The 13,298-nt window shown below is 36.9% G+C and overlaps 1 protein-coding gene across 1 annotated transcript; it reads left to right on the top strand.

Moving 5' to 3' along the window:
- Positions 1–3,593: 3,593 nt before the first annotated feature.
- Positions 3,594–13,166, top strand: LOC130818179 (uncharacterized). The gene is made up of 8 exons (XM_057684244.1): positions 3,594–3,983; positions 4,129–5,535; positions 8,899–9,017; positions 10,020–10,634; positions 10,717–11,011; positions 11,844–12,009; positions 12,436–12,532; positions 12,696–13,166. Exons 2-8 carry the CDS (start codon positions 4,381–4,383, stop codon positions 12,811–12,813), a joined length of 2,565 nt encoding a protein of 854 aa, XP_057540227.1. The 5' UTR covers positions 3,594–3,983; positions 4,129–4,380; the 3' UTR covers positions 12,814–13,166.
- The last annotated feature ends 132 nt before the right edge of the window (positions 13,167–13,298 follow it).

Here is a 13,298-nt window from a genome sequence, read left to right as displayed (position 1 = left end):
AAATCACACACCACAGATCAAAGCCTAGATGTAAGAATTTTGGCAACATGCTTATAAACCACAGTACAACAGGATATGGGTCTACAATCTTTAACCAAAGTAGCATTAGGAATCTTGGGGATCAACGTAATGGCAGTGATGTTAATAGGAGCATGAAAGATATTATGCAAGAAGAAATCATTAAGAGCAGCATAAATGTCATGTTTGATAATATGCCAAACTTTCTTAAAAAAATAAGAGTTGAAGCCGTCTAACCCTGGACTTTTGGAGTCATCAATAATCTTAAGAGCTGCATTGATTTCATCTGTGGAGATAGGTCTAATAAGAGCAAGAGCCTGAGCATGAGACACTTGAGCACCATCTCTCACAACTTGCAGATCAATACCCACCAAAGAGGTAGCACTTGTACCAAGAACATTTTTGTAAAACCGAGAGATAAGGTCACTGATCTTCCTCTTGTCCTCCACAATATTTCCCAAATCATCATGTAAACAATCAATCCTATTATGACAAGTCCTGCCCTTAACAACACTATGAAAAAATTTAGTGTTCAAGTCTCCTTCATTCAACCATCTAACCCTAGCCTTCTGCTTCAAGGCAGTCTCCTCCATCAATTGCCATTTCCTAAGCTTCACACAAATCTCTGCCTCTCGAGCATGGAGACCCCCATCTAAAGGATCACCTTGAAGAAGAGTTTGGATATCATCAAGCTCAGACCGACATTTCAAGATATTGTCATGAATATGCTGAAATTGAAACACATGCAAAGACTTTAAGGCCCCTTTAACACACTTTAATTTCCTCCACACTTGCTCCATCGCAGACCCACTCTGCTCCATCCGCCAAGCCCCTTCAACAACGTTAAGAAAATCCGGATGATCAGCCAAGTAATTCAAAAAACGAAAAGGCCTACCTTTACCCCTATCCTGCTTACCAAACTGAAAAAAAATAGAGGAATGATCAGAGAGGTAGTGATTACAGTAATGAACCGTCGTATTTACCTCTCTATCCAACCAAACATCAATGACAAAAGCATGATCAATTCTAGAAGCGATCCTACCGACACCCTGAGCTTTATTGTGCCAAGAAAACCAGTGACCAGTAGAACCAGGACAAATAAGCCCAGCTTCCATAATACAATCACTAAAGTCCCTCATCTCATAGGAAGAAACCAACCTACCATTAGAGCGATGTGAGACGTCATACACAGCATTAAAATCTCCCATAATGCACCAAGGATCCAACATCCTACTACCAAGCACTATCACTTCGTTCCACAAAGCTTTCCTATCAGTAACACTATGCATGCCATAAACAATGGTAAACCAAATCTCCTCCCTATTACTCCTCTTGGTCACTTTACAATGAATGAACTGCATATGGATATGAACAATCTGCACCTGCAACTGATCAACAGCCCAGCCAACAAGAATACGCACATGAGAATGAAACTGATTATTGGTCTCCCATTTCCAAGAAGCATCAATTGCATCAGTCACTTTATTCACTTTCTGAATTTTATTCTAGCTTCAAGAAGCCCCACCAAAAAAATATCATGATCTCTCAACCATTTGCGAATACTCTTGGCCTTAGAAAGGGCACTAAGCCCTCTCACATTCCATGTTGCCCACTTCATCCTCCCAAGATGGGATTCATGGGCATCCCAGCGCCATTATTAGTACCGCAAGCATAACTACTGCCATCTAACTCAACCCCTGTAACTACATTCACCTTATTTTTCCTCCCGGTAACTTGAATCCATTCACCCTCCTCAACTTCACAAGATGTGGAAGCAGGTTGAGTTGGAATGGTTACAACAATCTCCTTTCCCTTTTCTTTACCCTTTTTCACTCTCTTAGCTACTACTTTCTCATGCTCACGCTTATTCTCACCGCACAAATGCCCAACAGCTTGACATTTCTGACAAAAATAAGGAATCCACTCAGCATCATAAGCCTGCTCATGCACCTTCCCTTCCTCATCCTCAATCAACACAGACTTAGGTAGAAGTTTAGAAATATCTATTTCGATCAAGAGACGAGCATAGCTGACTCTACTTTGCTTTGCAGTACATGCATCAGCAGCAATTGGAACCCAAAAAAGACTCCCTATACTACTCAATGACTTGACACCCCAAAATTATTGGTAGGAAAATTCAATAATCTCACCCAGACAGGAACAACTCTAAGAATGTCTCTCTTAAAATCAAAATTCTCATCCCATTTTCGAATCAAAACAGGCCTTTTGCCAAGCATAAAATTACCGCCTCTAACAATTTCAGCAGCACCAGACTCCTTCTCACAGTTCACAATATAATACCCATCATCATGCAATATAGGTTTAAGATTACCCATATTCAGCTAAGAAGATTTCAAGAACCTAGAAAAAACAGCCATACTAGTTTGATAACCTACAACAAATATAGCACATGTGGCTTTCCATGATAATTGCATAGAAGTGACCTCTTCTCTATCAACAACAGCACAAAACACACCATTACTCAAAGAAGGAGGAATAAAACTCAAATTCATATCTTCAGGGATTGGAAAAATTCCGAGAAATCGACTCCGCTACAGGAACCGAAGGCTGAGCAACAACCCTCTGATTCTGGGTATCCTCACTAGTTGCTAATTGCACTTCAAATCTACTCATAGTATGCTCCTTTTCCACCCTCCTATTCGCTGATTCTAGCAGGGACTTCAGCCTATCAATCTTTGTTTGCATCTCAGAAACATTCGATGATTTGGTATTGGAAGATTGACCCTCAGAAATGAGTATCAAACTTCCACCACTTTTTCCACTCAAGCCTCGTGAGGAAGCCTGCGTGTACCGCCTTGCCTTTGCCATTAGAACCTTGAGGATTTTTGCGAGGTCTTCCCATGGAAGAAGAGCAAGAAACGAAGAAGGTCAAGAATCACGGAATCGCAAATCGCAGGAACTTCTCTCACAACTTTCTCTCTTTAAGTTCAAGAAACGTGTTTCATCCAATCAAAACGGGTTTTACATAGTTTTTATATAATTTTAAATTCATTATCAAGATCGATTTATTTATAAAATCGTATAAATATCAGATTTATTGGTCGTGTTTTTAAACACCTATAAATGAAATGTACCATAATTTTATTTGTAAAAATATGACGACGTTTCATCATTGTGTTTAAGAAAAACAAGACGTTGGTTGAAGATTTGCTCAATCAAATTTTTAATGTTCAACAAATCAACGATTAATTTATTTCTAACACTATTTGACTCCGCTGAATATATTTAACAAAAAGTTAATATAAAGAAAAATTTATTAATCGCAATATATATATATAAATACAAGTAATGAAAAATTCTATAAATTTTTTTTAATATTCTTAATCTTAATATCCTATCTTATCTTAATCTTAATATATAAAAAAAAGTATTGATATGGTGAGATTAGAGGAAAACAGCATATCTAGATTTTTATTTTTTTTATTTATTATTAGATTTTTTTTATTATTAAATAAAAATGAGTAAGAAATTCAGCAAAGAGTGGGAGTATGACGTTGAAAAGTTGAGAAAGAAACAAAGATAGAAATAATATACAATGACGTGTACACTATTTGCTTTCTCTCTCTTGTTTTTGGTGTTTGAGATCACCGGTCTCCCTCATAAACAACCAACACATTTTCCAATTTTCCAAGAAACTATATTAATTCCACAATTTAATTCTTCCATGTCTAGAAATTCATAATCTTTTCTTGATTTTATTCATTAATATAATCAACATTACTACTATTAATTTAATTGTTAAATGCTCCAACCTTGGATTTTATCCATCATTCATAAATTCTATGCACAATTACTATTTCCACACACCATTTCTTTACCTTTGTTTATGATTTCAATGGAAGATTTCACCTTTTTCTGTATTATTCTTACCCTTTTCTTGGAAATTTGGTTTCTTTGAGTTATAAATAGGATTTGTGAACATAAACACACAAGGGAGTTTCTGGGTAAGCTTCTAATTTTTCTTTTTTGTTATTTATTGTTCTGGGTTGTTGTTTTTTTGATTGAATTATTGTAAAATTGTAATTTTGTTTCATTTTAGCTTCATTTTGAGTTAGATTTTTGATTTTTTTCTTTGTTTTGTTTGATCAGGTTGAAAATTGTTCTAGGGTACAGACATACAGCTATTGTTTCTGTAATTGCATAGAGTATAGACTTCCATTCATAAATTTGTATTGGGTGTTTTAGTTCTTTTTACTCTGCAAGATTGTATTGAATTTGGGTGTCAAGATAATCTGCAAAATTGTATTGATTTTGGGTTTCAAGAATAGGGTTTTAGAGGTTATTGTTGGTGCTGTTAGTTTGGTTGTAGTGTGTGTGTGTGTTTGATTGGGGTGGATAGAAATGGCGGATGTCCGACCATTGCAGCAAAAGCCTGAGAATTCTACCGATGCTAGGGCTGAATTTGAGCTTGGACTAGAGCAGCTTATGTGTGGTCATTTGGATGATTGTATGTCGTTCACCTCGTGTAGTTCAGCTCGTAATATGGAGGATGAAGATGATGAGGGTAATCAGCTTATGCGTAGGAGGCGAAGGTCTGATCTCGAAGGGGATGATCTGGCCGAGTCTTCTGTTGCTAGGAGACGACAATCGAGGATTTTAAGTCGTTGGGCAGCTAGACAAGCCCAAGAAATGATTACCACCATGGAGAGGAGAAACCGGGAGTCTGAATTGATGGCTCTTGCAGGTTTACATCCTGTTTCCATGCTTGATTATTCTTTTCTTAGGGAATCTCAGTCCCCTTCTTTGCGGAGGCAAGGGACTGTCGAAAGGCCAAGCTCTAGGGCGTCTTCTATTTTGCAAATGTGGAGAGAATTGGAGGATGAACATGCGTTAAACCGTGCTAGAGAGCGGGTTAGGGAAAGACTGAGGCATGAGAGGAGTGTTGATAGCAATACTGATGTGTCAACAGTAACAACATCGGAAAGCAGGGCGGGTGATAACCAGGGTAGTGTAGAGAATGCTAGTGAGAGTGAGCATGATTTTAGAGCTTGGTCTCACGATCAGATGGAGACCCGCAATGAACGTGGAGATAATAACCTTTCTAGCAGAGAACAATCTCCTGATCTTGGTGAAGGTGAGAGGGAGAGAGTGAGGCAGATTGTGCGTGGATGGATGGAGACCGGAATAAATGACCACTCTTCTAATGTTTCACAAAGAGATAGCAATCCCAGAGAAGAGTGGCTTGGTGAGACCGAGCGTGAACGGGTGAGACTTGTGAGAGAGTGGGTGCATATGGCAAATCAGCAAAGGGTACGTGGAGGACGGAGGGAAGATCAAAACGGTGGATCAGGTACCCAAGGTGATCAGGTTCATGTTGGCCTTGGTAATCGTGAGGATGGCCATCCTGAGCGTATTCGGAGAGATAGGTTGAGGTTTCGTGGAAGGCAGGCTTTGATCGACTTGCTTATGAGGATAGAACGTGAAAGACAAAGGGAGCTTCAGGGTTTATCAGAGCATCGTGCCGTTTCAGATTTTGCTCACCGTAATCGTATTCAGGTAAGTTTCCTAGTTTTTCATTCCTGTTACTTTGAATAGAAGTAAATCTAAGTTGTTTCTATGTTACCATGCATGACATTCGTTGTACTTGTGTTGATATGAGGTGGTTGTGATACAGGTGGAAACTACAATATCATACAACATTTTGTTTTCATTTCTGGGCCAATTTTAGCTTGTATGAATGTTGAGTAGTGAATATTGTACAGAGCGGGAGGTTAGGAGATGCACATATATTTTTCACAATGCCATACAATGGTAAGATGTAATGTGTATAATGCGTGCTTAAGTGAACCGAGAAGGGAGTAATTGCCTTTTGTTCTTAAACTATTGTAGAAGAAGGTGGATGTAGATCTTAGACTTGGGATATGGTGTTGGCAGCTGTTACATACACCATATACGTGAGATTTTCCCATACCCGTGAAGGTAATATAATAGTTTCTCTACCATGTGGGTTGTTGTGTGGGTCATACCATTTGAGTGAGGAGAGGTAGGAAAAAAAGTGATAAAAATTTTCTGAAGAGGAAGTGGAGCAAAACAAATGGACAACCAATTAGGGTAACAGTATAAGTGATGCAACATTATCTGGACAGAGAGTTTATATATTAAGTTAGGTTGTATGCCTCAAAATATGTCAAGTAATTCTAATTGGGAACTGCAGTTTTGAGATTACTGTATGTAGCTGATAAATTTTCAATTTATTAGTTTTTTAATCTTGCGTACTGCATTTGCATTTTGCTTAGCCGACTTAATTAGCGTTGAGATGATGGCGTTAGTGTCCGAAGGTAGTTGTTGATGAACTAGTGGTGGCTTTTGGGTGATAGTGATGGTGGGAAAGGAATATGATGGTGACTATAGGGGCAATGGTGTTGGTATGTGACAAAAAGTGGTTCTTCAAGGGGCGACAATGATCAAGGTGACTGATCGGATGTGTTATATTCTTGTGGAGGTTGATTATATTCTAAAATTACTTCAAATATAAAAAAGTTTACAAACAAATCACTTGAAAAGCGTTGCTTAGATTCGGGCCTAAATGCACCATTTAATATATGAAGCCCCTTATTTCTTGGGGTGCTAGGCAGTTGGCTATACGACTTGTGCTCAGAACCTGCACTGCATTGGGATTAGGGGGACAGGGGCAAAGGGAGATGGGGCATTTCAAGTTTTCAACGCATTAAAGTAGAGAAAGGTAATAAGATTGTTATTCAAACACTTGGAAAAGAAAATTGAGTTGAATAATGCACTTTCCTTATATAGATTACGTGAATTAAACAACCTATAAATTGTCCATATATTCATAACCTATTTAGATGACAAGTAAATGTTATGAAAGGAAATTATTTGTCTTTCTATTGGATTTCCAATTCTCAGTAAGGCAGTAACTCATTGTCACTCTTATACAAAACTTGTACCAATGAATTAGGTTTATCTACCAAACGCTAAATTTTTTATACAAATCTCGAATTCCTCTGTTAAAATTAATTAGTAAGTAGAATATAAGTTTACTATATTAACCATAAAATTTTGTATCATCCTCTACTTTCACCTTGATTGAAGTAGCTAACATCTTACCTATATTGAATTATCATCTTCTAACCAAACCTCGTCCACCTTCTGTTGATCTGACTCAAAAGGTTGCATACAAACTAATAATAATTGTAAAAACTTCCTATTTGGCTAGAAACGAGTGATTCAAAATTTTGGGTTCACCATATAAGAAGAGATTCTTAAGTGGAGAAAGTCTTGGAGATGCTTGAGGAGAAAGATAGGAAAATTTGGGGATAATTTATGGATTAAGTAAAAATTGAAGAAAAACTTTTTTATATCTGAGTGTGAACACCGTAGAGTGATACAAGAGTGAAATTTATAGAGCAGAGCTTAGATAAAGATAAAGATGATGAACATGATGGAGAAAAGAGGGGTAAGGACTAAGGTGGAAGCAAGAGGTAACACCATTGTTGCTGAGAGAGAAGTGGTTACTTCCGCTGTAAATTAGTTGCAACCTGGATTGCCTTACACATTTCGGCATGTTGCCCCGTACTTTTGTCGACAAGACAAGATACACTATCTTGTTATCTTTATTATTTTATTATTTACCTTATATTTTGATATAAAACAAGTAATTTTATTAGGCATTATTCCTTTCAAGTTTTAAAGTAACACAATGCTTTAGTATTTTAACATATAAATTTCAATGCTTTATTTTCTAAAATAAAGAATAGTTAATACTTGACTAAATTTTTACATATAGATATGAATTTTGAACAATGTTCCCATGTTCGAAATATGTGTCTAGGAAACATAATTTGCAAGTTGCCACATATGCCTTTCTGAGCCAATCAAAATTAGATGCTACATTCCCTTGTAAGACAAACTTTTATCTACTATAATATAACTATCCTAGTTTCATGCATTTACATCATACATTCAGTTAAATTGCCCCTACTTTACTACATTTATTCTATCCAACTTGAATTTTTTCTCAAACCCTAGAATTCAAAAAATGAGCCTTTACGTTGTAACTAATTTGAGATGGTGTGAGTACAAATTTTGTTTAATCGGAAAAACCTTATTTAAGTGGCTACAAGCCATCCTTGATCATTTTTGTCAGACCCATGCATAGTTTGCATTATTCTTGAACAGCTATGAAAAAACACACAAGTATCGAAAACACAATAACAATTATTATGCAAATGGTATAGCAAACACTTCTAGGTGAACTTCTTATTCTAATTCAGTTGCCTTTAAACTAGGCTGAAGAGGAAAATAGCAGAAACATGTAAAGTGTTGTAAAATAAGTTAAGTGAAGTAAAAATACGCAATGTGAAAATTCAGTATATTAAGTTAGTAAAGACAAGTTATGTTCAACAATATCAAATTATATTCAGCAAAAGTAGGCTTAAGAGAAATTAAAAAATTACTTCAACAATATTAAGTTATATTCAACAAAAAAATAAGCCTAGGAGAATTAGAAATCTCCAAGAATTCTTCAAAAACCATTCTAGTACCAGCCAAGATTGCTCCAAGAATTTGATGTCGCTTAACCTTTCAGTATTCCAAGTGAGACTTGCAAAATCTAACTACGGTATGATAATGTGCTAAAATTATATTATTTAGACGTCTAATTTTTGTGAAGTTGCACATGATTGCAATCAAGGGTCAATCTGAATTCTGAAACCCCTTTTTGTTATTACAAGGGCAAGGTTGCGTGCATTCGACACCCCACCTACCTAGTTGGAAGCGACTTGGCATTGGGTTGATGTCAAGTTACTGTGATCTTTAAGCTAAATGATTGATAGGAAGCATTGTTGCTTCTTAGATGAATCTATCAAATGCAAGATCTTTATTATTTATTTATTATTTCAGTCATTACTTAGAGGTAGATTTTTGAGAACTGAAAGAACAGCTGAGGATGAAAGGCCACCATCAGTCGCTGCAAATGAACTACATCAGTTGAGACAACGAAACACTGTTTCTGGTTTGAGGTGTGCTCATCTTTTCATTGTTTACATTTTGTTTGCTATATGCCTATCTGTCAAAAGTTGAAGTCTTTATCTAGAACAATTAATATTTCTTGCTTCATTTGTTATTCATTCTGATTTCTGGCGTAAGCTACAAATTGTCTTTACTTTGTACTTACGTTAAATAGATTTGTACAATTTTATCATTTTGTCCAATCATATGTGCAGCCATTACTCTAGAGTGGCTTTATCATGTTTTTGAGCCAGTGTTGAACTAGTGGAAGTGGCGCAACTTGACTGTTGCAATTGAATTTTACTATTTACATGCTTCACTCATTACATTATGTACCTTGTACAATTTCTGACGTAAGCTACAAGTTTTATTTTATTTTATTTTATTTTGAAAATACTGTTTTGTTTTATTTCTTTTTCGCGATAATCACGGCTCGATAGGCTTCCGCTTTAGTATTACTTACTATTATATTATATTAAACCTATATTAGAAAAGAACAGTCCGTTACAATAATGCTATATTGTAGACGCCTTTGTGTATGGCATTAAAGGACTTTTGCTTTGGATGAATGCCAATTGTTGAACACTGTGAAGATTGGTTTGCAACACTTAAATTACTCGGTGAATTTGGTAACAGACTGAAGACGATTGATGGCAGACTTTCCTATTATAATATTTCCCCCACAAAGGTACTTGGGTATTGACAATAGAAATTGACAATGAAATACAATCAATCACATTAATCACTTAGTACAAAGTGGTTAATCTAAAATGATATTTCCCCACTGTGTCTGATTTTCTTTTTGTATTGGTGCCAATGCATAAAATTTATGGTGTATATATTGAATTATGATCTCTATCACTTGTCAGTTTGAATTTCCCATATTATCAAACCAATTCAATAGTTGGATCGAGAATAGTGTATTTGAGTCTTTATGAACATTACTTGGTATTTTTTGGGTTGTGTCCAAAGTATATAGTGGATGACATTCTCTTACAATTTCCATTTAACAGGGAAGGTTTTCGCTCTAGACAAGAAGCTATTGTACGTATTCAAGCAAGCAGTAACTCTGACACGTCACCGGGTGATCCGGGAATTGATTTTTCTAATGATGAGATTCAACATGGAATTCAAGTGGGGATCCAAGCTTGGGATTCTGATCAATTGCAGTCTAGGATTCAGAATGATGAGGTGAATGAGTTTACAAATAATACTATTAATGGGCCTGTAGAAGCTCCAATTGACGTTTCAACTGGGGAAGATGACATTCAGAGGGAGAATTGGCTGGAACAGGTCACGGAAGATGAGCGGATAAACTTGCCTGAGTTGAACTCGGCAGAGCTTGATCCATGGAGAGAAAACACACAAGCTAATACGGTTAGTGATTGGCAAGAAACTTCAGGTAATGCTCGGCGGCAGACAGCTCATATAAATTATGCTGAGGATGGGTCTGCTTTGCCTAGTCAACAAACTTGGCCCAACAATAGTTCTCGAACAACATTAGGAAGTTGGGGGCCTTCTAATCCTTCACGTATTAGACGCAACCTTCCCATTCGACGAGTTAATAGATTTCACCCTCCTGATGATGATAATGTCTACAGTATGGAGCTTCGTGAGCTGCTAAGCAGGTATGCCTTCTCTGGTATGTATACTTTTTTTTTCCCATCTAAAATGCTTGATTTGAATTATGGTTACCCTTTTATGATTCAGGAGGAGTGTTTCAACTCTTTTGCATAGCGGGTTTCGTGAAAGTTTGGACCAATTGATCCAGTCTTATGTGGAAAGGCAAGGTCAGACCGGAATTGATTGGGAGCTTCATAGAAACTTGCCCACTTCTGCTACTTCACTGCATGATCAGGAACAACCTGAAGAACGAAATGTAAGGGATACCGTCAATAGACCTCCTCTTGTCCTTCCATCCCCACCAGTACCGCCTCCACAGCCTCTCTGGCAACAGGGTCTACATACTAACTGGTCTAGGCATGGCATGCATCGTTCAGAACTAGTAAGCTACTTGTGCTTCATAGTATTTGGTTGTATGATTTTGGTATAGTCCTGAAAGTATGAAACTATTGTTTTGAAACTGATCTGGTATGAATTTACGTTGGCTTTTTACTTATTTTTCATAAATGAAAGATGAGTTTTGATTTTCCTTTGGCTCTTTTAATTTTTGAACTTCTCACTACAGAAAAGTTCCCAGTATGATGCATAAAACCCTCATGTTTACAAATTTTAATAGTTAGTGGGTATTGCCTTGACTTGTTGCATCTTTACTAGATTGTTTTTTCAATCGCTAACATGTGAGGACTGAGGAGTGAGGAGCAGTGTCACATGATTCGCTAATTGCCTCGCGAATTGCGAATCCAAAAAAAACGAATTATAGTCGGTTTTAGTCTATTTTTAAACCATTTTGAGCGAATGTAAATTATTAAGTCGAACTAACTAGCGAATATGTTTCACTAGTAAGGAGTCAGAAACCAGAAATTTGAGGTTTACATGATGATAAGTGGAACTAAATGTTTCTATTTTTGGGTTTTGTGCATCTTGTGTTGTACAAGAAAAATTATGTCGCATCTTCTTTTGACAAGAGATTGTGCAAGGCGTTTTGGATTCATGTTAAGTTGCTTGCGTGACATCATTACTTCGTTTGGTCACAAGTTTGAGGCTTGCAAACAATGTATGTTTTCTAAATGGTAAAGGAATGGCATAAAGTAATTTTTTTATGCAGAGGAGTGTCATCTGGTAGATATAGTGTATTAGCAAGGGATTAAACTTGTTAAGGTTAACGATTTTTGATAATATTGGGTTCTGCTTGACAATTTCTGGCCTTTTAACAGGAGTGGGAGATGATGAATGATTTACGAGCGGATGTTGTCAGGCTTCAACAAGGTATGAACCACATGCAGAAGATGTTAGAAGCCTGCATCGACATGCAGGTGGAGTTGCAGCGTTCTGTTCGGCAAGAAGTTTCTGCAGCTCTGAATCGATCCACTGGTGGGAAAGGTTTGCATAATATACGTTTCCTTTCTGAGAAAAGTTAGGCAATTTTTCCCTCTACCAAGAATTTGACTATAGTGAAGGAGAAACAAAAAAATGTAGGTCAAAAGAGATACAGGATGATGGTTAATAGAAACACTTGCCCTGTGTTTTGTATTCTATCGGGACTAGAGGTGTTCATTCGGGTCATTGGGTTGATTTTAGGTCATGTGTTTCGAGTGGGTTCAAAATCGGATCTTGTGTCCACATTGGTTTTTACATAGATGTAAATCCATTTTTAAAAATGGGGTTCGGTTATAAGGTCGGGTGAATATCGGGTCATCTGGTCTATTATGAACACCTATAATCGGGACCCTCTGATTTTCTGGGCACAAGTGTTGCGTCTTGGATCTCGTATAATTATTGACAATTGATTATCTAATCTTTGTTTAGGTGCTGAGATCTCATTGGATGGTTCCAGATGGGGACATGTGAAGAAAGGGACATGTTGTGTTTGTTGTGACAACCATATTGATTCTCTATTGTACAGGTTAGTCATGTTAATTGGTGAAATTTATGCCGTTGCCTTAGCTTTTTACATATAGCATCTCAAAATCCTTAGGAACTTATGGGGTTCAACTGAAATCGAGGAGTTTCGATTTCACACTTGTTTTTGTGATTGACTCTCGGTTGCATCTGATTCTTTTTCACAGATGTGGGCACATGTGCACATGTTTAAACTGTGCAAATGAGCTGGTTCGAGGTGGAGGTAAATGCCCGTTATGCAGGGCACCCATTGTTGAAGTCATCCGAGCTTATTCAATATTGTAAATAGTAATCAATGAACGTTTGTATGCGGATGGAAGGAAAACAGGAAAAGGATAAGCCTAAGTGAAGAGATGTAGCGGTCGAGTTTTATCGTTAGCTCTCCTGGGCTGGCTCATTCGTATAGTTGCCTTCCTTTAATTTATACGTCATCTGCTCATTTTGCGGTGTATAATTGGATAAACCATTCCTTCAATAAAATGTGGCCGTTTCCTTTCCTTTGCATTTGTCCATGTCGATGTCTATGTGACTGTTTCTATGTATGGTTTTTTCTGTATAAGAAGTTTAGTTAACTTCTAAAACTCTTCTCTATTGTGGTGCAAGTGTTTCTTGTAAGTAGATATAAAACCGATGCTCTTTTTCATGGGTTCACTACACTGGAAGTGTTTGGCGATTTAGTTAGTTTAGTTGGCTTGTTTGACAAACAAGCCAAAAGCCAAACATTTTCATTTTGGTCATTTCCGTTTAAGTTTTTATTTGATTGTTTGATC

The sequence above is a fragment of the Amaranthus tricolor genome, chromosome 7 (genome assembly GCF_026212465.1).
Source record: "Amaranthus tricolor cultivar Red isolate AtriRed21 chromosome 7, ASM2621246v1, whole genome shotgun sequence".
Taxonomy (NCBI): domain Eukaryota; kingdom Viridiplantae; phylum Streptophyta; class Magnoliopsida; order Caryophyllales; family Amaranthaceae; genus Amaranthus; species Amaranthus tricolor.
The sequence above is the reverse complement of the archived record's forward strand: the minus strand, read 5'-3'. Positions and strand labels throughout refer to the sequence as shown.